The sequence below is a fragment of the Schistocerca cancellata genome, chromosome 7, assembly GCF_023864275.1.
Source record: "Schistocerca cancellata isolate TAMUIC-IGC-003103 chromosome 7, iqSchCanc2.1, whole genome shotgun sequence".
NCBI lineage: Eukaryota > Metazoa > Arthropoda > Insecta > Orthoptera > Acrididae > Schistocerca > Schistocerca cancellata.
This window is the reverse complement of record NC_064632.1, coordinates 577,888,036-577,914,519: the sequence shown is the minus strand read 5'-3', so window position 1 is coordinate 577,914,519 and position 26,484 is coordinate 577,888,036. Positions and strand designations below refer to the sequence as shown.

The 26,484-nt window shown below is 42.3% G+C and overlaps 1 protein-coding gene across 1 annotated transcript in view; it reads right to left on the bottom strand.

Moving 5' to 3' along the window:
- LOC126091853 (eukaryotic translation initiation factor 2A) overlaps window positions 1-26,484 on the bottom strand; it is a 189,465-nt gene that overhangs the window by 84,401 nt on the left and 78,580 nt on the right. The window contains exons 6-8 of the mRNA XM_049907118.1: window positions 24,254-24,339; window positions 12,786-12,936; window positions 12,527-12,697 (exon numbers count right to left, since the gene is read on the bottom strand). Coding sequence (XP_049763075.1) covers window positions 12,527-12,697; window positions 12,786-12,936; window positions 24,254-24,339 — 408 coding nt within the window. The remainder of the gene's footprint in view (window positions 1-12,526; window positions 12,698-12,785; window positions 12,937-24,253; window positions 24,340-26,484) is intronic.

The window sequence follows — 26,484 nt, the reverse complement described above, 5'->3', positions numbered from 1 at the left end:
TATCAGTAACAGAGATATTTTTACTATGAACTGACTTTATATTGTCGACCTTGTGCTGCTGACCAGACACTTCCTTCACAACTGATTGTATGGTTTTAATTTTATCCTGTGAATTATCTATTCTACAAGGTGTACAACTTTGCTTCCGCCATTTTTTCCCCACCATTTGAGGCTTTAATGAAACAAATTGGTTACACATGTATCATTCAAAGTATTTTCCATCACTGACCACTACTTTCTCCAATCTTTCGGGCAGTGTATGAATCCCACGTCGAAAAAATCATTCATCTTCTGAAGCAATCCATGAATCGATCCAATCTGTGACTTCTTCATGAGATTGGAAGCCAGGCCATGCGCCAGTGATCTAAACAGGTGATAGTCAGAGGGAGCAACGTCTGGAGAATACGGCGGGTGGGGTAGGACTTCCCATTTTAACGTTTCCAAGTACATTTTGACCTCGTCTGCAACATGGGGTTGAGTGTTGCCGGGCTGAAAAATCACTTTACCGTGCCTCTCACTGTTGGTTGGTTTGTGGGATTGAAGGGACCAGACTACTAGGGCCATAGGTCCCTTTTTCCATGAACTTGAAACATACACAAGGAATAAAAACAAACAATGCAGATGACAAGAAACGACACAGGACAAGAAAGATACAGACAAAGACCAGACAAAAGTAATTAAAATCACACCTAATGTGACAGTGATTGGCCGACCATCGAAAAAAAAAGAGGAAAAGCCAACCACCAAGAAATGCACTAAAGACCCCAGTCTAAAATTGTAGGCCAAAGGCCAGACTCAACACTAAAAAAAGGACAATCACTTAGATCAAGTGATAAAAAACCCCTGCACGAATAGAACTGCCATCGCAACGACATCTAATAAAAGTTCAGGAAGCGTACCAGGCAGCGCAAACGTCTGCCTGAGCGGAGTTAAAAAGCGGGCAGTCCAACAAGATGCGGACCACAGTCAAAGCTGACCCGCAGCGACATACAGGTGGGTCCTCGCGATGCAATAAATAGCTGTGTGTCATCGAGGTGTGGCCACTGCGCAGCTCGCAGAGGACAACAGAGTCCTTGCACGAGACTAGCAAGGAGGAGCGTCATGCACCGGTAGCCTCCTTGATGGCCCGAAGTTTGTTGGGTGAAGGAAGGGCGCGCCATTCTTCACCCCAGGTGCGAAGTACCTTCTGCCGCAAAACTCACCTAAGGTCACTCTCCAAAGGGCCAATCTCCAAGGCTGGTGCACCAAGAGCCTGTTTGGCCAGCGTGTCAACACGTTCATTTCCCAGGATGCCTACATGACCCAGGGTCCACACAAAGACCACAGAGCGGCCGCAACAGGCAAGAGTATGAAGGGACTCCTGGATAGCCATCACCAGACGAGAGCGAGGGAAACACTGGTCGATAGCTCGTAAACCGCTCAGGGAGTCACTACAGATAACGAAGGACTCACCTGAGCAGGAGCGGATATACTCTAGGGCGTGAGAGATGGCGACCAGCTCGGCAGTGAAAACACTGCAGCTGGCAGACGATGAGTGTTGTTCATAATGATACCCTAGAGTAAGAGCATAATTCACACGACCAGCAACCAAGGAACCGTCAGTATAGACAACATCAGAGCCTTGAAACAAGGCAAGGATTGAAATAAATCAGCAGCAGAGGGCCTCAGGAGGGACTGAGACCTTCGGGCCCTGTCCCAAATCGAGCCCAAGGCATGGGCGGGACACACAATGGGAGTGTATGCAGAGGGGCCCGGAAAAGAGGTGGAAGACAGAAAACCTCAAGCCCAGAGAGAAGAGCTCCGACACAAACCGCGATCATACACCCTGACTGGGGCCACCGTTCCGGAAGATGGATGACCGACTGAAGGAGCAGGAGACAATTATTTGGATGCCCAGGCGAGCTAGAAACATATGTAGCATAAGCGGCCATTAATCATTGGCACCGGAACCACAATGGAAGGACACGTGCCCCCACAAGTATACTGTTGACAGGGCTTGTCTGGCAAGCTCCAGTGGCGAGTCAGATCCCGCTGTGAAGGATGGGCTCCAGCAACTGCAATTCGGAAGGGGATGCCGAACCATAAGCCAGGCTCCCATAATCTACATGGGACTGAATTAACGCCTGGTACAGCCGTAGATACTAAAAGGTATCAGATAGATTATATAATGGTAAGACAGAGATTTAGGAACCAGGTTTTAAATTGTAAGACATTTCCAGGGGCAGATGTGGACTCTGACCACAATCTATTGGTTATGACCTGTAGATTAAAACTGAAGAAACTGCAAAAAGGTGGGAATTTAAGGAGATGGGACCTGGATAAACTGAAAGAACCAGAGGTTGTACAGAGTTTCAGGGAGAGCATAAGGGAACAATTGACAGGAATGGGGGAAAGAAATACAGTAGAAGAGGAATGGGTAGCTTTGAGGGATGAAGTAGTGAAGGCAGCAGAGGATCAAGTAGGTAAAAAGACGAGGGCTAGTAGAAATCCTTGGGTAACAGAAGAAATATTGAATTTAATTGATGAAAGGAGAAAATATAAAAATGCAGTAAATGAAGCAGGCAAAATGGAATACAAACGTCTCAAAAATGAGATCGACAGGAAGTGCTGAATGGCTAAGCAGGGATGGCTAGAGGACAAATGTAAGGATGTAGAGGCTTATCTCACTAGGGGTAAGATAGATACTGCCTACAGGAAAATTAAAGAGACCTTTGGAGATAAGAGAACCACTTGTATGAACATCAAGAGCTCAGATGGAAACCCAGTTCTAAGCAAAGAAGGGAAAGCAGAAAGGTGGAAGGAGTATATAGAGGGTCTATACAAGGGCGATGTACTTGAGGACAATATTATGGAAATGGAAGAGGATGTAGATGAAGATGAAATGGGAGATACGATACTGCGTGAAGAGTTTGACAGAGCACTGAAAGACCTGAGTCGAAACAAGGCCCCCGGAGTAGACAACATTCCATTGGAACTACTGACGGCCTTGGGAGAGCCAGTCCTGACAAAACTCTACCATCTGGTCAGCAAGATGTATGAGACAGGTGAAATACCCTCAGACTTCAAGAAGAATATAATAATTCCAATCCCAAAGAAAGCAGGTGTTGACAGATGTGAAAATTACCGAACAATCAGTTTAATAAGCCACAGCTGCAAAATACTAACACGAATTCTTTACAGACGAATGGAAAAACTAGTAGAAGCCAACCTCGGGGAAGATCAGTTTGGATTCCGTAGAAATACTGGAACACGTGAGGCAATTCTGACCTTACGACTTATCTTAGAAGAAAGATTAAGGAAAGGCAAACCTACGTTTCTAGCATTTGTAGACTTAGAGAAAGCTTTTGACAATGTTGACTGGAATACTCTCTTTCAAATTCTAAAGGTGGCAGGGGTAAAATACAGGGAGCGAAAGGCTATTTACAATTTGTACAGAAACCAGATGGCTGTTATAAGAGTCGAGGGACATGAAAGGGAAGCAGGAGAGGGGAAGGGAGTAAGACAGGGTTGTAGCCTCTCCACGATGTTATTCAATCTGTATATTGAGCAAGCAGTAAAGGAAACAAAAGAAAATTTCGGAGTAGGTATTAAAATCCATGGAGAAGAAATAAAAACTTTGAGGTTTGCCGATGACATTGTAATTCTGTCAGAGACAGCAAAGGACTTGGAAGAGCAGTTGAATTGAATGGATGGTATCTTGAAGGGAGGATATAAGATGAACATCAACAAGAGCAAAACGAGGATAATGGAATGTAATCGAATTAAGTCGGGTGATGCTGCGGGAATTAGATTAGGAAATGAGACACTTAAAGTAGTAAAGGAGTTTTGCTATTTGGGGAGCAAAATAACTGATGATGGTCGAAGTAGAGAGGATATAAAATGTAGACTGGCAATGGCAAGGAAAGCGTTTCTGAAGAAGAGAAATTTGTTAACATCGAGTATAGATTTAAGTGTCAGGAAGTCATTTCTGAAAGTATTTGTATGGAGTGTAGCCATGTATGGAAGTGAAACATGGACGGTAAATAGTTTGGACAAGAAGAGAATAGAAGCTTTCGAAATGTGGTGCTACAGAAGAATGCTGAAGATTAGATGGGTAGATCACATAACTGATGAGGAAGTATTGAATAGGATTGGGGAGAAGAGAAGTTTGTGGCACAACTTGACCAGAAGAAGGAATCGGTTGGTAGGACATGTTCTGAGGCATCAAGGGATCACCAATTTAGTATTGGAGGGCAGCGCGGAGGGTAAAAATCATAGGGGGAGACCAAGAGATGAATACACTAAGCAGATTCTGAAGGATGTAGGTTGCAGTAGGTACTGGGAGATGAAGAAGCTTGCACAGGATAGAGTAGCATGGAGAGCTGCATCAAACCAGTCTCAGGACTGAAGACCACAACAACAACAACAACAACAACAGCCGTAGAAGGGTAGACCGATCGGCACCCCGGCTGGTGTGACTCAAGCATCGAGTGTGACTCAAGCATCGAAGAGGGTTAAGATGCCACCAGCATGTTTGTTTAAGATGCCGAATATGAGGCAGCCAAGTCAACAGTGTATCGAAAACCAATCCCAAAAACCGATGCGTCTCCACCACAGCAAGATGTTCGCCGTCAAGATAAAGCCGTGGCTCAGGGTTAACAGTGCTTCACTGGCAGAAATGCATAACGCAGGTCTTGGCTGCTGAAATCTGGAAGTCATACACTACAGCCCAAGACTGCACCTTTTGGATTGCGCCCTGCAGCTGTCGTTCAGCAGCTGCAATGCCAGAGGAGCTATAGTATAGGCAGAAGTAGTCAGCATACAAGGAAGCTGAGACAGACGTTCCCACCACTGCAGCAAGTCCATTAATTGCAACCAAAAAGAGGCAGACACTTAAGACAGATCCTTGCGGTATCCCATTCTCCTGAACTATGTAGGAACTGTGGGAGGCCACCAACTTGCACACGGAAGGAACAAAGCGACAGAAAATTTTGTATGAAAATCGGGAGGGGACCCCGAAGACCCCATCCATTAAGCCTAGAGAGGATGTGATGTCGCCTTGTCATATGGTATGCCTTCCGCATGTCAAAAAAGACGGCGACCAGATGCTGATGGCGGAAAAGGCCGTACGGATGGCAGACTCCAGGCACACCAGATTATCGGTGACAGAGCGGCCCTTACGGAATCCACCCTGAGACGAAGCCAGAATGCCCCGAGACTCAAGTAGCCAACTCAACCTCCGGCTCACCACGCGTTCGAGCAACTTGCAAAGAACGTTGGTGAGGCTAATGGGGCAGCAGCTGTCCATCTCCAATGGGTTCGTGCCAGGTTTCAACACGGGGATTACGACACTTACCTGCCACTGCGATGGGAACTAACCCTCAACCCAGATACGGTTGAAAAGGTCTAGGAGGCGTCACTGGCAGTCCACTGAGAGGTGTTTGAGCATCTGACAGTGGATGCGATCTGGCCCGGGAGCCATATCAGGCAAGCGGATAGGGCACTTTGGAATTCTCACTCGCTGAATGGAGCATTGTACGATTCAGGGTGTGCATGTGAAATGAAAGGCTCCGACGTTCCAACTGCTCTTTCAGGGAGTGGAAGGCCAGTGGGTAATTCGCAGAAGCGAAACTCTGAGCAAAATGCTCCACTAAGCAGTTTGCAGTTGTGTCAGAGTCAGTACAGACTGCTCCATTCAGTGAAAGTGTGCTGACAGGGGTCCAATAGCCATAGAGTCACGTAATCTTTGCCCAAACCTGCGATGGAGAGGTATGGAGGTCAATGGTGGAGACATACTTTTCCCAGCATTTCTGCTTGCGTTGGCGAATGAGGCAGCGGGCTCGCGCACAGAGCCGTTTAAAGGTGATGAGGTGTTCCAATGAGGGATGCCGCTTGTGACACTGGAGTGCCCGCCTGCAATCTTTAACCGCCTCAGTGATCTCGGGCGACCACCAAGGCACAGTCCTCTGCCGAGGGGACCCAGAAGAACAGGGAATGGGAGATTCTGCGGCAGTAACGATGCCAGTGGTGAGACCGAGTGAACCACTGCATCAATAGTGCCATTGGAAAGAGACTCAATAGTGGCAACGGAGGTGAACAAGTCCCAGTCAGCCTTATTCATAGCCCAACTGCAGAGGTGCCCAGAAGAGTGACACTGTGGCTGTGACAGAAAGATCGGAAAGTGGTCACTACTGCACAAGTTGTCATGCACACTCCATTGGACAGATGGTAATAGGCTAGGGCTGCAGATAGAAAGGTCGATGGCTGATTATGTACCATGAGCCATACTGATACGTGTGAAGTTACCATTATTTAAAAGAGAAAGGTCAAGCTGTGCAAATACTTGCTCAACGATGCTGCCTCGGACTGTTGCCACTGTTCCACCCCACAGAGAGTTATGGGCATTGAAGTCACCCAGTAACAGAAAAGGTGGCGGCAATTGTCCGATCAGCGCAGCCAAGACATGCTGCGGGACATCACCATCCGTAGGAAGATAGGGACTGCAGACAGTAACAGCTTGAGGCGTCCACACCCGAACAGTGACAGCCTCTAAAGGTGTTTGTAGAGGGACAGACCTGATGTAAAGGGAGTGAAGGATGTAGATGCAGTGCCACGAGATACCCTCTCATAAGCTGACTGGTTCTTATAATAACCCTGATAGCCACGGAGGGCGGGGGTTCGCATTGCTGGAAACCAAGTTTCCTGAAGGACAAAGCAGAGGAAAGGGTGAAGGCTGAGAAGTTGTTGGAGCTCAGCAAGATGGTGGAAAACCCACTGCAGTTCCACTGGAGGATGACATTGTCCATGGCCAAGAAAGGTGTGAATGGACCGAGGAGGCAGATTACCCTGCTGGGTCACCTGCTGCCACCGATTGAGCACGTGTGTGAGTGACATCCATTGCGTCTGAGAGTCTGGCGAAATCTAGGCCCTCAGTGGACGCCAGAATCTCTACCTCGCCCTCAGATGCAGAGCTTGTAGGTTGTGGTTGGGTGGGTGCCACCGCAAGTTCCTTTGTCTTAGAGGTCTTCTTCTTGGACTTTTCTCGCTGCTCCTTGGGTTTCGCTGGCTGGGATTGCTTCACTGATTCAGTTTCCAGGACAGAGGAGGATTGCAGAGTCCTACGACCAGCTGCTTGTGGGCACTTATGCCACTTATGCCTTCCCACTTGTGGAAACCCGGGAAGGGAGGGACTTGAGGGACCCAAGAGACCCCTTGCAAGCAAGAGGAGCCGAAGAAGTTGGACGCTTCTCCAGCTTAGAAGCGGTGACGTACGTCCCCGATGGGTGGGTGGGTGGGGGGTGGGGTGCTGCTCCAGAGGTAGTTGGTGCAGGAGCAACAGGGTGGGTAGTGCCCCCCCCCCACCCGCATGGGCAAGGGGGCATGTGGAGTTATACAGCTTGGTGAGCCGACTGGAATGCGCTGAACTGATGGGGCTATATGAGGAAGTCATTTGCACAGGTTGGAGTTGTTCAAATTTCCTCTTAGCCTCAGTATAGGTCAGTCGGTCCAGGGTCTTATATTCCATGATTTTCCGCTCTTTCTGTAAGATCCTGCAGTCTGGCGAGCAAGGTGAAAGATGCTCTCTGCAGTTGACACAGATGGGAGGCAGGGCACATGGAGTATTGGGATGTGATGGGCATCCGCTATCTCGACATGTGAGGCCGAAAGTACAGTGACATGACATATGGCCGAACTTCCAGCACTTAAAACACTGCATTGGGGGAGGAATATAGGGCTTGACATCACTGCGGTAGACCGCCACCTTGACCTTTTCCGGTAATGTATCACCCTCAAAGGTCAAGATGAAGGCACTGGTAGCAATCTGATTATCCTTCGGATCCCGATGAACGCATCGGCCGAAATAAACACCTCAATGCTCTAAATTAGTGCGCAGCTCGTCATCAGACTTCAAACGAAGGTCCCTATGGAAAATACCCTGGACCATTTTTAAACTCTTATGGGGTGTGATGGTGACTGAAACATCCGCCAACTTGTCACAAGCAAGTAACCTTTGTGACTGGGCAGAGGATGCTGTTTTTATCAATACTGACCCAGAGCGCATTTTGGACAAGCCCTTCACATCCCCAAACTTGTCCTCTAAATGCTCTACGAAGAATTGAGGCTTCACTGACATGGAAGACTCCCCCATCAGCTCTAGAACAAACTAGGAACCAGGGCGAATAAGTGTCACTGCCATCCTGAGCCTTACACTCCTCCCATGGTGTGGCCAGGGAGGGGAACAATTTGGGATCATATTTCTGAGTGTTGAATTGAGCCCGAGAACGCTTAAAGACTGCTAGCAGCTGCCACCAGCAAGAGATGATTTACCACGCTTCATTGCGGGTCATCCGCCATCATGCCACCCACTCCGATCAAGGGCCCTCCCCAGGGGCGCCACCCAGCCTCAGCAAGGGAGTCCCGATGCCCCAGCGAGATAGGCATCTACTCCCTGGCATACGTGGGGAGTTAACGGCACAGACATCAGCAGAGCGATTCTTGTGTTGTCAGGAGGCTACAACCAACAGGGAACATGGTGGTCTCATCACAATGGACTGGCTACCGTGCTGAATATTAGGTGCAAGGAAGTCCCTGATCGACGTCTCCGCAAAAAGCAACACTACACAGTGCATGGTGGAAATCGCACCCACAGATGTATCCTCGCCCAAGAGATGGAGAACGAGCGGGGTGGCAATGCAACCATGGGAAAACTGGCTAAAGGTCTCAATGCACGATGGACACAATGCACCATATAAGGTGCCCTTCCCCAATTGGCTCCCTCTTGGGAAGAATTTGGGAATATGAAGGTCAAACCCGAGAGGGGACCATCACATATAGGCCGAAACGTTTGAGACTCCTTTTAGTCACCTCTTACGACAGGCAGGAATACCACGGGCCTATCCTAACCCCCGAATCCGCAGGGGGTGCCTCTCGCTGTATTGCGGCCATTTGTCTCTTAATGCTCTGCTCAAATGCGTTGATTGCGTTTGATAACGAGCACCTATGATTGTTTCACTTGGTTTTAACACCTCATAGTACACAACACCGAGCTGGTCTCACCAAATGCAGAGCATGATCTTGCAGCTGTGAATATTCAGTTTGGCCGTCGATGTGTAAGCATGGTCGGGATATCCTCATGATTTTTTGCATTTAGGGTTGTAGTAATGAACCCATTTTTTGTCCCCAGTCACAATGCGATGCAGAAATCCCTTCAATTTTTGCCTCTGAAGCAACTGTCCACAAACACACAAATGCCGTTCAACGTCTCTTGGTTTCAGCTCACACAGGACCCAAGTTCCTTCTTTCTGAATCATGCCCATTGCCTTGAGACATTTTGAAATGGCTTGCTGTGTCACTCCCACTAATCATGCCAGTTCTTCTTCAGTTTGACGCGAGTCTTCACTCAGTAATTTCTCCAATTCTGCATCTTTGAAAACATTCTCTCTACCACCAGTATGCCGGTCTACGACATTAAAATCACCGTTCTTGAAGCGTTGAAACCACTCACGACACGTTCTTTCACTAATAGTATCCTTACCACACATACTTGAGAGTATTCGATGAGACTCAGCTGCTGTTTTCTTCATATTGAAACAAAACGGTAACACCTCCCGCAAATGATGAGAATTAGGCTCGTAAACTGACATTTTCAATCAAGAACAACTTTATGATGGAGACACAAACTGACTAACATTTGAATGAGATTATGTTGACCAAAATCCAAGCTAACTGCCTGACGTCTGCGATCTGTTTCTTTCAACCGCTTCTTACCGTTGTCATCACCTATCAGCAAATGGAGGAAGCAAATTTGTACACCTTGTATTTGCATATCATATACTCTTTGCCTTCCCAATAACATTTTTAAGCACCTTACAATACTGTTTGCAATGGGCTATTGTAGCTTGAGTGTGACTACTTCTAACATTTGGATATAATTCCCACTTTGTTCTACATGATATCTTTATCCCACTAGTCAACCACCCAGGCTGCCCATTACTGCTAGTACCTCGTTTAGAATGTTCTAATGGAAAGCAACTCTCAAAGAGCCTGAGAAATGTGTTAGACAAAGCATTATATTTATCATCTATGTTATCAGCACTATAAACATCCTGCCACTCTTGTTCGTTGACAAGGTCTAAAAAACTCTATTGCTGTTGGATTAACTTTCCTACATCGTTTGTAATTATATGTGACATTCGTTTGAGTATAAAAGCCTTATAATGTTGAAATTTGTGCATCACGGTCTGAAAGGCCATTCACCCTTTTACTAACAGAATGCCCATCTAGTTATGAAGAATGAATAAAAATATTATCTATGGCTGTGCTACTGTTCTCCTGCACCCTGGTTGGAAAAAACATAGCCTGCAACAGATCATATGAATTTAGGATATCTACCAACATCCTTTTTCTTGTACCATCATATAAAAAATTTATATTGAAGTCACCACATATAACTAATTTCTAGTACTTCTTACAAAGTGAATCAAGAGCCCTCTCTAGCTTGAACAGAAATGCTCTGAAGTCAGAGTTGGGGCCCTATAAACAACCAATTAGAAGTTTATATCTAAAAACAAAGATGATGTGACTTACCAAACGAAAATGCTGTAAGGTCGATAGACGCACAAACAAACACAAACATACACACAAAATTCAAGCTTTCAAACAAACGGTTGCTTCATCAGGAAAGAGGGAAGGAGAGGGAAAGACGAAAGGATGTGGGTTTTAAGGGAGAGGGTAAGGTGTCATTCCAATCCCGGGAGCGGAAAGACTTACCTTAGGGGGAAAAAAGGACAGGTATACACTCGCACACACACACATATCCATCTACACATTGACAGACACAAGCAGACATTTGTAAAGGCAAGGAGTTTGGGCAGAGATGTCAGTCGAGGCGGAAGTACAGAGGCCTCTGTACTTCCGCCTCGACTGACATCTCTGCCCAAACTCTTTGCCTTTACAAATGTCTGCTTGTGTCTGTCTGTGTGTGTGTGTGTGTGTGTGTGTGTGTGTGTGTGTGTGTGTGCGCGCGCGTGTATACCTGTCCTTTTTCCCCCTGAAGGTAAGTCTTTCCGCTCCCGGGATTGGAATGACTCCTTACCCTCTCCCTTAAAACACACATCCTTTCGTCTTTCCCTCTTTCCTCATGAAGCAACCGTTTGTTGCGAAAGCTCGAATTTTGTGTGTATGTTTGTGTTTTTTTGTGCGTCTATTGACCTGCCAGCACTTTTGTTTGGTAAGTCACATCATCTTTGTTTTTAGATATATTTTTCCCATGTGGAATGTTTCCCTCTATTATATACATATCATCAATTAGAAGTTTAGTTTCACTAAATTCAACTGACCCTGAACAACATTCAAATATCTGTTCAGTGCAGTGCAGTGATATGTCTATGGACTCAAATTGAATACTGTTTTTTACAAACATAGCCACTCCCCCACACCGCAAAGAACTCCTTGAAAAACAGTCAGCTAATCTGTATCCTGATAAAGGAAGCCTCTGAATTGTCCAATTATTTAAGTTGTGCTCTGATATACCAATAATTTCAGAATCAACATCTATAAGCAGTTCACTAAATTTATCTCTAATACCTCTTATATTTTGATGAAATTGCTAATTTCTTCTCTACTTGGAAACATGACGTCCTCTGAAGGTGAGCCCTTAGTTAAAGGGACTTCCTTTAAGCAAGTATACCTAACAGTGACTTCATTCTAAAAAAGGTGCAGCTTCAACACCAACTACTACAAGAATTTTTCAGTGAGTGATCCCACCACCACCCACAACACTTGTCACCTATAAGCTTTGCTAGCCCCCTCCCCCCCCCCCCCTCCCCCTTTCCCATACCTATTGAGGTACTGCGATTCTCCATCTTCCATTGTTTGTTAATGCGATATGTCCTGCACATTTCCATTTTAGAGCTTTTACCATTTCGACAATATCCTGAATGCCTGTTATTGCTCTTACATCTTCACTTCTTTTCTGACCTTTCTTAGTGGTACCTAGCAGTAACCTTCCCATAACTCTGAGTTATTCGTCGTTTTCTTTTGAAAAACCAGTTTAAAGTCAATGCCATATGCTAGTATGGAAAGAACACACTGACTGAAAACAGCTTTTTTAAATGTTTGTTGGCAAATTAGATTTAAAAACAGTTGCAATTCTTCCGTAAGCAATCCAAATTTTGTAGAGGGAGCCAAGGCTGGAAAACAGCTAGCAGGCTCAAATGTCTTCAACTGACTACTGAATCAAAGGTAAGCCACAGATCACTCAGGTGTTGGAACAGTTTTTTACTAGTACATTGCAAACAAAGGAATGTCAAAACATTGGATGCATGCATCAAATTAGCAGTCCTTGAATATTCAGCATAATCAGCAAGTAGTAAAACACTACTCTTGCTGAATTCAGACATACTTAATACACATAATGAATGTGACTGCATGTTCATTTTTATATAGAGTCTATAACTACGCGTAAAATACAACCACAAGTGAAATATATTGTCAGAATGCAATTCAAAACACAATAAATAAAGACAAATTGCAGTAAAAAGGATATTATTCCCATGAGGATTGTAATGCACACAATTACGAGGTCCTGTGCCAAAATCAAATACTGGTTCACATTTGATATTATATAAAGTAGCTTTCGCAGGAACAAAACCATAAATAACACAGAATTCATTGCCCTTCGGACTCCACTCCACACTGTAAATTGGACCTTCTTTACCTAAAAAAAAAGTTGAAAGCAGTAAATGATGCTGCATATATGAAGGTATGAAAGATCTCAAAAGCAAACACACAAATGGAAAACTCACTAAGCAAAACCATAGCAGTTTCGCCTTTAGTGCTGATAAAATGAAGAGCTTGTTTTCCGTAATATGAGGATCCTGATTTGTCAACCTCAGTACTTGTCATTAGCAGCACACCATTTCCTTTCTTATTCCACATCATTTCAACTTTATCAGCCTGAAATGTAAGAGTTTGTTACATAATTACACAACTAAGATATTTCTGAATTACAAATTTTCTACAAAACCTAATTTTTAAAATTTTTCCATCAAATCAGTGTCTCAAAATAAAGAAAATTTTTCCATGAAGTTTTGGGAATGGTTGTCACACAAAATATCATGGCAAGATGTCGACATCATCTAGCTGCAATCCCAAAACCTCTTGGAATAATACTGAGAAAACTTCAAGACACACAAAGGAAATTCTGTTTCTGAAAACAAATTGTGTGAAAGAAGTAAATTACTATCTCTATGAAAATATACAAAAAGGATAGTTGCTACTCACCATATAGTGGAGATGCTGAATCACAGAAAGGCACAACGAAAAGACTGTTAGAACAAGACCTTTGTCAGTACAAACATGCACACACTCAAGCAAACACAACTCACACATACACGACCACAGTCGCTGGCAGCTGGAACTGGACTCTGCCCAGAGTCTGGCTCCAGATGCCAGAGACTGTGGTCATTTGGGTGTGAGTTGCATTTGCACGAGTGTGTGCATGTGTGTACGTTGGCTATTTTGACAAAGGCCTTGTTGGCCGAAAGCCATTTTTCTGACAGTCTTTTTGTTGAGCCTTACTGCGACTCAGCATCTCTGCTAAAAGGTGAGTAGCAACTATCCTTTTCATTATACTGTTACATTCCAGCCTGGATTTTCCATTGTTTAAAAAAGACAAACATATGCACAGGCAAAACAGTTTTTTTTTTTCCACTTCACTGATCCCCACTTATCTAAAATGAGCTTTTGCATTTTCCTTTTTGGAGTTTATTGCCCATTCATATAACGTTATCCCTTGGTTGCATATTCCATCTTTTCCTCAAGTTCAGCTCCCCTTCGTAAGTCCCCTCATGGAAATCTGAATGGGGGACTAATTTGGTATCTCTTGCCATTGAAAAGATAATCATGACACTTTTTCAATTGAGGCCACACTCCTGTAGATACATGCTACATGTCTTTAATGCAGTGGCTTCCACTGTCATGCTATTGATCATTGCTGATTCTTCTGCCTTTTTGGGGCAGTTTTCTAACACAAGGACAAGTGAGTGCCCTGAATCTCTATATGTTCCTCTGCCTACTTTGACGAGGCCATGGTCTGAGCGAGGGTGACTTCTTATTGGTAGTCTTCAACTGCCACTGCTGATGATTTTTATTCAAAATTTAAGCAGTGAGTGGGTTCGAACCTGTGATCCAGGACGTTTTGAATATTGGTCAAAAGCTGGATTAACATGATGGAAGGAAAGGAGATTGGAAGAACTGTATTCCATCATTACTATTTGTTTTCTTGTGACATGACACACAAGAAAAGGCTGAAAATTAGTGACTACTGGAGCAAAGACATACTTCTGGATATTTCAGTTTTCAGCTAAACTATGTTGGTTGGTTTTTTTTGTGGAAGGGGACCAAACAGCGAGTTCATTGGTCCCATCAGATTAGGGAATGCTGGGGAAGGTAGTCAGCCTTGCCATTTCAGAGGAACCATGCCGACATTTGCCTGAAGCGATTTAGGGAATCATGGAAAACCCAAATCAGAATGGTCGGACACCAACTCGAACTGTCATCCTCACGAATGCAAATCCAGTGTGCTAACCACTGCACCACCTCGCTTGGGAATATTATGTTCAGAGACGGTTTTCTGTTAATTCTGAGAATGCTTCACTTCAGCTACAACTCTGCCAGTGACAGGGACAGGTTATTCAATAACAGAAGCATTCCAGAATGAAATTTTCACTCAGCCACAGAGTGTGTGCTGGTATGAAACTTCCTGGCAGATTAAAAGTGTGTGCCAGACTGAGACTCAAACTCAGGACCTTAGCCTTTCGCGGGCAAGTGCTCTACCAACTGAGCTATCCATGCATGACTGACGACCCATCTTCACAGTTTCACTTCCGCCACTAACTTCGTCTCCTACCTTCCAAACTTTACAGAAGCTCTCCTGTGAACCTTCCAAGATTAGTGCTTCTGGAAGAAAGGATAAAAAGAAAAAAAAATTCATTCTGGAAACATCCCCCAGGCTGTGGCTAACCCATGTTACCCTTTTTTCCACAAGTGCTAGTCTTGTATGGTTTGCAGGAGAGCTTCTGTGCAGTTTGGAAGGTAGGAGATGATGTACTGGCAGAAGTGAAACCGTGAGGATGGGTCGTCAATTGTGCTTGGGCAACTCATTTGGTAGAGCACTTGCCCGCGAAATGCAAAGGTCCAGAGTTCAACTCTCTGTCGCCACAGTTTAAATCCACCAGGAAGTTTCAATAGAAGCATCATCAATAATGTTTCTACAGTACTTCACAGTGCACAGTTTGTCCATATCAAAAGCTGTGCACTGACAAAAACCTCTTACATTTCAAAGGGCGGTTATTTTTCAAATAATATATTCTGTCCAAAAGAATTAGGTTCGGAATAAAAAATATTTGTGCTCTATGAATGTTGGACTTATGTGTTGGATTTATTGTGTAGACAGGTGCAAAAACAAAATCTGGCTTCCACAAACTGGGGAAAAGTGGGAGTGTTGTTGTAACACTCATGGAGTTGTATTCTGAATGGAGAGACACTCTTAAGTGTCGACAACTACCCCAGACCTGTTTCTCTGACTTATGAATTGTGGGATAACCACTTTTCATGATGTGCTCAAGAACAGGCACAAGATGCCAAAACTACAGCACAAACTGAATCAAGAAGAAAGAACTGAAGCAAGAGAGCACCTGCAGGCGAAAGGCAAAGGTCCCGAGTTTGAGTCTCGGTCCGGCACACAATTTTAATCTGCCAGAAAGCTTCATATCAGCGCACACTCCGCTGCAGAGCGAAAATCTCATTCTGGAAGAAGAAACCAAGTTTATGTCCACTGGTATAATGCTTGCCATGAAGTGGGGCAATAAATGTGAAGTGTGAAACTTGACAACCTGGAATATCTCATAATAGTTTAAGATGGGGGAAAACTAAGACTGGTCAAAGAACCAAGAAACTGTACTGTGTTGTAGATTTACAATTAGAGTATGAGGCACTGACAAGCAACTGAGTTTGCCGAATCCGTACAGAAGAATGAAGTGGTACAAGAAATTCATTTTCCACACACTGGACCTGTGCATTTTTAATGGTCATGCTCTTTATGAGGTGGTAACAACATGAAAAAAGTTTCATCTGCATCTGGTGAAAACTTGTTCAAGCTTATTTCACACAAGAGAAAAATCCAGCAGAAAAGACAGTCTGATGATAAAAATTGCCTATTATTTACCGGGAGGCACATTCCAAATATTGTTGAGAGTGAACACTCAAAGACAGATATGCCAGTATGCCAGTTTGCCAGTGGGTAGTTTGCTTAAAACAAAAAGTACTGCAAGAAACCAGATAAGAATGCAGAACATGCACAATAGCTTTACATGTTGTCCCATGTTTTACAATTTATCATTATAAAAAAAAAAAAGAAAAAACTTTTTAACAATGACTAACTGTATAGTAAGGATGACCTTACATTGAGAATGCTTCAAAAAAAGAGAAGGCAGAAGACAGACAACCAGAGAGAGAGAGAGAGAGATGAATTACTGTGCTAGTAAACACACAAACTTCACAAATTTAATACACTGGTATATCTATTTAGCATATGAAGTATGAAAATTAAAAACACAGCATACATTGTGTTGCTGGAACACGTTTATACAGAACAGCCTATTTGCAATATGCAACATTTATTTGGACACCTACAAAAAATAGTGAGAATCATTTATTATTTAGTTTTGAGGGCAGCCAACAGAAAGTTTTGGGGTTTGTGCTTGAAATGTAACAGTACTTCTGAGGTGTTTTCTGGTACGAACATCTTCTCTTGAAATTTGTTTGCAAAAGACTTACTGTCCTCACACAGATGAATAGGAATGGTTGGACATTTCATTTTCTATAGCTGTTGGAGTCAAGGGGCATGAAAGGAAAGCAGTGGTTGAGAAGGTAGTGAGACAGGATTGTAGCCTATCCATAATGTTATTCAATCTGCACATTTAGCAAGCAGTAAAGGAAACCAAAGAAAAATATGGAGAAAGAATTAAAGTTCAGGGAGAATAAAAATAAAAGCTTTGAGGTCTGCCAATGACGTCATAGTTCTGTCAGAGACAGCAAAGGACTTGGAAGGATATTTTAATGGAATGGACAGTGTCTTGAGAAGAGGATATAAAATGAGCATCAACATAAGCAAAACAAAGATAACAGAATGTAATCGAGCTAAATCAGGTGATGCTGAGGGAATTAGAATAGGAAACGAGATGTAGTGGACGAGTTTTGTAAAATAACTGATGATGGCCAAAGTAGAGAGGATATAAAATGTAGACTGGCAATGATAAGAAAAGCTTTTCTAAAGAAGAGAAGTTTGTTAACACTGAATATAGAGTCAAGTGTTAATAAGATTTTTCTGAAGGTATTTGTCTGGATTGTGGACAAACAGTCTAGACAAGAAGAGAATATAAGATTTTGAAATGAGGTGCTAAATACTAATGCTGAAGTAACTAATAAGGAGACATTGAGCAGAACTGGGGAGAAAACATGTTTGTGGCACAGTATGACTAAGAGAAGGGATCAATTAATAGGACACATGCTTCAATGGATCACCAGTTTAGTATTGGAAGGAAGCGTGGGGTGTAAAAATCATAGAGGGAGACAAAGACCTGAATATAGTAAACAGATTAAGAAGGAAGTAGGTTGCAGTAGTTATATAGATATGAAGAGGCTTGCACAGGTTAGAGTAACATGGACTGCTGTATCAAATCAGTCTTTGGATTGAAGACCACAACAACAGCACAGTTTATTTCATAAATTACTTATACAAAACTCACTATTGCTGTGCCAAAAGAAGTTCGGTTGGAGATAGTCAACCATTCCCAACTGACAAGAAATGATCCAAAATTAAAGTATTCTTTGGTTAGTCACAATGCAGGACAGCAACATCCATCCCTCACTAATATTGTTCACCGATATAGTTATTACAGGTGGACAAATTGTCCACCTGTGATTAAGCACCTAGTTTCCTATAATCTAAGGAACAGAACATAAAAGAAATTACCAAACACCTCTCATGTAACAAATACAACAAGACTGACTAAAAATGTTCTTACTATGGTTCACAATAAATGCCGATTATGAAAGCGATATGACATACAGTCAAATATCCCTTTCTCCCACAACAATGTAATAGGATGTTTTGACCTACAAAACCACCCATAGGCAGTGGTTTGTTCTATTCTCCCTTGATTTAGAGCAGCAAGGAATACATTGCAAAGACCAGGTATTAAGGATGAGTACGAGGGAAAACTGAACTACTTTTATGAATCTAAAAGTCTCCGTCAAGAAAATAATTTTAATGACTCCGTGAAACTGTGCAGTTATTCATCTGAAGAGAAGCTTCAAAGCCAATAATTGGTACATTAAATGATTTGCTATCCACTAACAGCCAACTTTCAGGGCATGAAAGCTTTGATACAATATCTTAGAGATTGCTACCATCCAACCACACTGTACAAGCTGTGATCAAAATGTAATGGGAATTTTTGTTTTTCTTAAAATATCTTTATTTATTCATCAATATCAACTCTGTCCCTTTCAATTTAATCCCCCCCCCCCCCCCCCCCCCAGATACAACACAACTGTGCCAGCACTTTTTTCAATCTTGGAAGCAGTTCTGGAAATCACTTTTCCATTATGGCATCCAGCTGCTTCACCCATTCTGTTTTTATCTCATCAATGGTGGCAAAATGATGTCCTTTCATGGTTCTCTTCATCGTTCTCTTCATCCTCGGGACTGGAAAGAAGTTGCAGAGGGCCATGACCAATGAGTACAGCGCCTGAAGCAACATAACCTGTTAAGTTTTTGTAAGAAAATCATGAATATGCATTGAGGCATTAGTGGGGGCATTATTGAGATGCAATTTTTAGGAGTGGCTTTACCACAAATCCAGCCATTTTCTTCGGACTGCTTCATATACGTGGCACGTAACTTCCACAAAATATTCCTTATTGACCATACAAGCATAAGCCACGTACTCATGATGCACTATCCCACTGTAATCTAACATAACAGTGAGGAGAACCTTCACAATCGAACTTGTGAAGTTTTTTTTGGTCTTTGCTCTTCAGGAGATTTTCATTGGGATGACAGAACCTTGGTTTAGACTTCATACCCGTATGCCCATGTTTTGTCATTTGTTGTAACCTTCCTTAGAAGTTCTGGATCATTGTCAGCTTCATTCAGCAGTTCCTGGGCAATATCTACACAGCTTTGTTTTTGGTCGAAATTCAACAATTTTGAAACAAACTTTGCTGCTACACATTTCATGCCCAAAACAACCCAAAAAATTGCTTGGCACGAGGTAAAGGATATGCCGACATCATTAGCAACCTCTCTGATGGTGATTCGGTGATATTCCAGAAAAACTTTCTTTATTTGTTCCACATTGTTATCAGCAACTGACATGTTAGGGCATCCAGTGCAGTCGTCGTCGTCGTCATCGTCATCTTCAATATCTTCTTGACCCTCTCTGAAACATTTAGATCACTTGTAAACTCCTTTCTTACTCATAGTAGAGTCATGGAAAGCCACAATCAACGTTTTAAGGCAGTGCTGCACTTTATTCCATTTTTCAAACAAAACTGAATGCAAATTCTTTGATCCATCTTTTTCGTAAGTAAAAATTCTCCACACACTCAAAAACACCTATAATCATTTTTGATTGCCAACAATAAAGACTCAAAACAGCTGAAAATACAAACATACATCAGTAATGTGTGTACCAACAAGATTAAAGAAAAATTTTGAAAATCAAATGTATAAAGCCCGTGAAATTAAAAAATTCCCATTACTTTTTCATCACATCTCATACATGCCGATATTTGCCTTAGATGTATCCAAATCATATTCCTAGAGCAATTTATCAATAGTTGATTAGCAACATGACCAAATTTACTATGCATGAAAATATATCTCATTTGAATTTATTTGAGCTAACCAAAGATGGTGGCTATGAGAAGTAGGAGGAGGAGGAGGAGGAGGAGGAGCCCATTTGTCTATGGTTCAAGACACCACTTCACATTCAAAACCACATACCAGGTGTACTGCGATAAAATGAGCATTAAGATACAAATGTGTCGATAAGGAACATTTGTTGTGAGCGAGCCTTAATTTTTTTTGTTTGGTTGGTATGACATCTGTCAGAGATATTTAGTATGCATCAAGTCATGGAACAAAAAACATCATGTGTTTTCATTGTGTTAACAATGTCAAATTCTGTAACAGAAAGTGACGATTTGCGGAAAGCATTAATTTTTTGTTTTCATTTGAAAAAAAGTGTTGCAGTGTCACATCGAATGCTTGTCGAGGCATATGGTGATCATTCTCTATCAGAAGCAACATGCAAAAGATGGTTTCAATGGTTCAGAAATAATGATTTTGATGTAAGAAATAAAGAACGTGGAAGACCACCAAAAAAGTTCGAAGATGCCGAATTGCAAGCAATATTGGATGAAGATCCTACTTTGAGTCAGAAGCAAAAGGCAGCAATGCTAAATGTTGCACAACAAACAATTTCTGACCGTTTGAAAGCTACGGGAAAGATCCAAAAGTGTGGAAAATGGGTACCACCTGAATTGAATGAAAGCCAGATGGAAAACCAAAAAACCATTTGTCAAATTTTGCTTCAAAGACATGAAAGAAAATCAATTTTGCATCGAATTGCTACTGGCGATGAAAAATGGATTTATTTTAAGAATCCTAAACGGGAAAAATCATGTGTTAATCCGGGACAACCGTCAACATCGACTGCAAAACCAGATCGATTCGGCAAGAAGACAATGCTCTGTGTTTAGTGGGATCAGGAAGGTGTGGTGTATCATGAGCTTCTAAAACCCGGTGAAACTGTGAATACTAATCGCTACCAGGGTGTCTACGTGGACAAGAAAAAAAAATTCCCGGATTTCACGGTTAAAAACACAATTTCTCCCGGATGAAATTGCGTATACAGCGGGTGAAAATACATCCGGGTTAAGTAACAGTATACTTTCCCTCGGAGCTATAAAACGTATCAGTCCTTCGAATCGTAAAGGTCTTATACCAGCGGAGGACGTCCCACCACTTTAGGAAACGAAATCCTGGAAAAACAATGCGTTTGGAAAGTTGTTTGATGCGAGACAACTATTTTCGTATTGCGAAAGTATTTACACAAATTCCACAAATTACAGCACGGTGGCTTCCGAAACTCTAAAATAGAGATTGCGTTGAGCGATGCACTTTTGTCAGCCAGTCATAGTTCATGTCAAGTGACCTCGCTAGCGAATGACGGCAGTTATTCAGAGCACGAGGCCTACGAGAAAGGCAGGCCACGGCGCCTACGTCACGAAGTTACGCCGAGCTCGCTCAACTCAGCTAAGTGCGTTTCTACACCGGTTAACTCGTAAGCAGATGTGTATGTACGAACGAGAATTGCATCGTCTATTGGCATCCACTGTTATTAGTCCTACAATAATAAGAAGTCCGTAGGCCTACTAACAGGCTCTAATTTGGCAATTAAAATCGTGCCAAAATGATTATCAGTTGCGTAGAAAAGTCCAAGTGTTCTGGCATGAAGAGACTTGTGACATTGAACAGTAACACATTATGCACATTTTTTTGAAGGTCAATTACACTTTTTGGCATCAATTGCATAATTTTTTATCTATGAAAGAACAACATTAAATATGAAAACTAACCTGAAGCTCGGTCTTTTTTTCGCGTGTGTTACATGTTAAGTCATATCAAATACAAATGTGCCGGTAAAATTTTAAATAGTGGCATAAATGACTTATCTTCTGGGCCCGACAGTTTTCAAATGGCTGATCCTCAAAGTGTTACGTTTTGAATGAGAGTTATAACGCCCTGTGATTTAAGAAATTCACTGCACATTCTCACAGGTAACATAAATCATCTTGCATGGAAATTTACTTTGAAAGTAACACATCTCAAGCCACTATTCTTAATATTTTCTGGTGATCTGTTAGAAATTTAAACAATTGTGACGTCACGCACATAGAATGCACGTTAGTTGTTACGGACGTACTGCATAATCTTCGATCTAAAGCCTTTGACACTTTTCGGTGTCGGCAAACTGGTCTGTGCATTGTGTAAATTACCCATTTTCTATCCAACTAAACTTTTATTTTGGTGTTATTCTCTGATTTATGTTTCATTGCTGCAGTATTATTCAGTAGTAGTTCTTTGTCAGCGTATCTGATCTTACATGTCAAACCTACAAAACTAACTGAAATCTAAAACAATGAAAAATCCCGGCATTCTAAAAAATTCCCGGGTTTTTCCCGGATTTGTCCCGGATGAAAAAATTCCCGGGTTTTTCCCGGATCTCCCGGATGTCCCGGGCCGTATACACCCTGGCTACAGACAACAAACGATCAATTTGAACTCTGCATTGATCGAAAAAAAAGACCAGAATGGACCAGAAGACATGGCAACGTAATTTTTTTACACGACAATGCACCTGCACGCAAAGCAAAACTGCTTCAGGATACAATCAAAACACTTCGCTGGGAGCTGCTACCCCACCCGCTGTATTCACCAGACTTGGCCCCTTCTGACTACCATTTGTTTTCATCAATGGGACACGCATTGGCTGAGGAACACTTCGATTCCTACAAAGAAGTCGAAAATTGGGTGTCTGATTGGTTGGCTTCAAAACACGAACATTTTTATTGGCGTGGTGTCCACAAATTGCCAGAAAGGTGGTCAAAATGTATAGAAAGCAATGGTCAGTACTTTGAATAAAATGTTTTTACTTTTCAATTCAAAAAACGCTCATTTCATACTGGTACACCTGGTAGAAGACATAAATTTTACACAGAAAACACTGAAAATTGTAACAAGAATTATGATAAATCTTTCTTGAAACTGTGACAACTTGATCAGTTTTTCAAACTTCTCCAGTGTAACACTCATAAGGTGCAATCTGCTCCTGAATTTACTAGCAAATATTGCGCTGAAAAAGCAATCCTTACTAAATATCACATATGTGACTCACTAACATGTACAATTATGGACCCATTTGCACCCTGTTACGAAGACTCTAATATGATCAGGTTACAATACTTTGAGGGTAGAGCTCACAGCTGTCACAGCGCAACTGCTTCTGGTTATCGCTGCCAACAACCAAAATGGATGGATCTGTTAGTAATGTGGCACAAATACGGCCACACAACAACACGTCTTCAGTTCGCAGGCTTGTATGAAACGGCCGCCAACAAATCATACTTGTCTGCTGGTAAAACACTGCATGTTGACTGGCTTTGCTACACACACAACTTTGGATCTGGATTACAGTTTTATTTAGCTCACTTGTTTTTGCAATGCTGTTCACTCTTATAATTCAACTCTGCTGCACTTATCAGTACCCTCTTTCCATCTTACTCTACGGACAACTAATGTGACAGTACAGACCTTTGAACTCTGCTGCTCTGATTAGAGTCTGTCAGTGTAAATAATATTTGTGTAGGCAGTGCTACAGTAAATGCCCTTTAATGCTGACAGTAACACCGATATAATGAATTACTATGAATGTGGTCACATACCAGAGTATGTTTTCAAGTGCCACTTTGTACAAATGAGAAGTTTAATTTCTGGTACCACTGGGTGTCCTACACAATTACAAATCATGGGTAGTCTAAAATAAATCATCTTGTCAGGAGAGTAATGGATATTAAGATTGTCTGTGCCTTCTGCCCTTTTATGATGCTGTACTGGAAAGAGACAATGTCTGCATATATTACGTATTTGTAGGATTTCTTTGTGATATACCAAATATAATTTCCTCATAGGCCACCTTTTTCATGAAGAAGGTAATCAATGAAATGTGTGTGTGTTGTCATAGCAACTAATCCATCCATTTCCTTAAAAAATTGCCAACAGACTCTAAAGACAATTGTCTGATAGGGAATATATAATAAATAATAATAATAATAATAATAATAATAAACCAGACAGTTCCACAACATGCTGAAAGAGGAGCACATTGTGGCTTCACCAAACACTCATTTTACATCAATTGTGTGTTTTATTGTAGTCTGAATTCTTAAAAAGATTTTAATGTTAGTCACATGTGATAATGTTCACAGCTTTGTATAACTAAGATCACCATGTCTTTACGTGTATGTGCACATGGAGAAACCACAACAGCTATCTAACAGTGTAATACAGATGAATATCTTCACTTCACACTCTGAAACCATAAAAAGAACAAGCTGATTAATTTCCAGAAGATAAAATTACCTGGAAGAAGCTCTTGTTTGCTAAGGAACTGTTGCTGTCAAATTTCGGATACTGAAATAGTCTGCCAAAGGATGGTCCAGATTTTCCTAGAAAAATACATGAAAAATACAATATGGAAGAAGTGTGATGTGGAGAACCGTTAATAAGTACAAAAACAAAAATAACAGCATTCACAATGTTTTAGCTTACATAAATTTCAGATTAACTATGCTGCTAATGAGTCAGTAGAAGTGCGGCTGTTTGATGATTCACCATATTACAAGTCAGCCTTATTTCAGAAGAAACTGTGTGGTATCCACAATGTTGTCCAGGAGTCAACAATATCACAAACATTATTTATTAAAAGGGTTCAATAACTGAAATTGTAATTGTGCATGTTAAGAGCTCCTTAAATACACACACACACACACACACACACACACACACACACACACACACATTCATTCACAGAAGCAAGCACACCTGATGCACGCATGACTACAATCTCCGGCAGCTTGGACCAGAATTCCAGTTTGAGCTGCTGGAGATGGCAGTTGTGTGCATGAGGTATGCTTGCTTGTGTGTGTGTGTGTGTGTGTGTGTGTGTGTGTGTGTGTGTGGTCTATTGTTACAAAGGCCTTGTTGGCCGAAAGCTCATTATGTGACAGTCTTTTTGTTGTGCCTATCTGCGACTCAGTATCACTGCTATATGGTGAGTAGCAACTATCCTTTTCATAATATTGTTACATTCAATCCTGGATTTTCCATTGTTTGATCTAGAAAATTACATAAATTACCCAAATTTGGTGGAAACTGGGAGTCACAGCAGTAGACAGGGCATTCACAATATGGTCCATACAAGTTGATCACTTTTCCAGTCATCCAATCCCCATGTGAACCAGATTACTTTTTGGCTCAGTTAGATAAGAGTAAATCAAAATGTAATTAAAAAAAATCAATAATTATTCATACACTCCTCTATAAGTAAAACCACTGGACAATGATCCAGTGAGCCATAACTTGGCCACCAACTAGAGAACAGCTATGTGTACACATTTTTAGAGCTCAATCTGTACTTAATTAGTAATTGACAATCATCAATTAAACTATTGTTTAGGGACCTGTAACATATGTAGGAATAGTGGTGCTAAATTTGATAATGAAACTGTTCTTTCTTGTGTGTTCGTGTATTTACCAAAAATAGTTCTGCATTGTAACATCTGTGTAGTGCGTAATGCCACCTTCTTTTGTATGGATAGGGACTGTGATTGCTGTTTACAGATGCGAGTCAAGTTGGTGACCCTTTGCTCATTTCTCCATGCAGTGCTGGCTTTGGTTATGCAGCTTGAGGCTGTTGTCCATGGGCATTACAGTGGGGGGGAGGAGCATTCTCAGGGACGTCCACCAGCACATCCCATGTGTCCTAAATCAGTCCACTACTGCGGCTGCCCTCATTACAGCCTGCACTGAGACAGACCCCTCACCCATGGCCGAGTGGGAGATTGTTGACAAGTGTGGCAGGCAATGAAAAACTTCCCAGGGTGTGAATTAAGAGGCCTTTCTTGAGATTTCAGGCACTACCTGTGTCTGGTGAAGTACCTGAGCCAGAGGGAATCACTTGCCCTGTTTCAGAGAAAGCCACTTCGTCTGCAAAATTTGGACAGTTACAGAGGGTGGGGTTACTGGTAGTTTCGAGCTCCAATGTTGGGCACGTAATGGAGATCCTTAGGGATATGGCTGCCTAGGAGGGGAAGAAGTCTAGGCTGCACTCTGTGTGCACACTGGGGTTGGGAGTCATCCCCGAAGTGGAGTGGGTGCTTCCAGCTGTCATGAAGAGCACATGATGAAACCGACTACAGGTGGTGGCTCATGTAGGTGCTAACAATATCTGTCACTTTGCATTGGAAGAGATTCTCTCTGGTTTTGGGTGGCTATCTGAAGTGTTGAAGACTGCCAGTCTTGCTTGTGAGATGAAGGCAGAGCTCACCACCTGTAGCATCGTCAACAGGACCGAGTGCACGCCTTTGGTACAGAGCTGAACGGAGGGTCTAAACCGGAGGCTCAGACAATTCTGTAACCTACATCTCAACTTGCACCATAGGGTGGTGGGTTTTCAGGTTCCACTTAGTATATCAGGGGTCTACTGTCCATACGAAGCAACTACATGGGTAGCAGGGGCTGTATGGAATGGACTGGGCAGGTTTTCAGCTTAGAGGATCTCAGAAAATTACAGGAAAGGTTCCAGTCTCAAA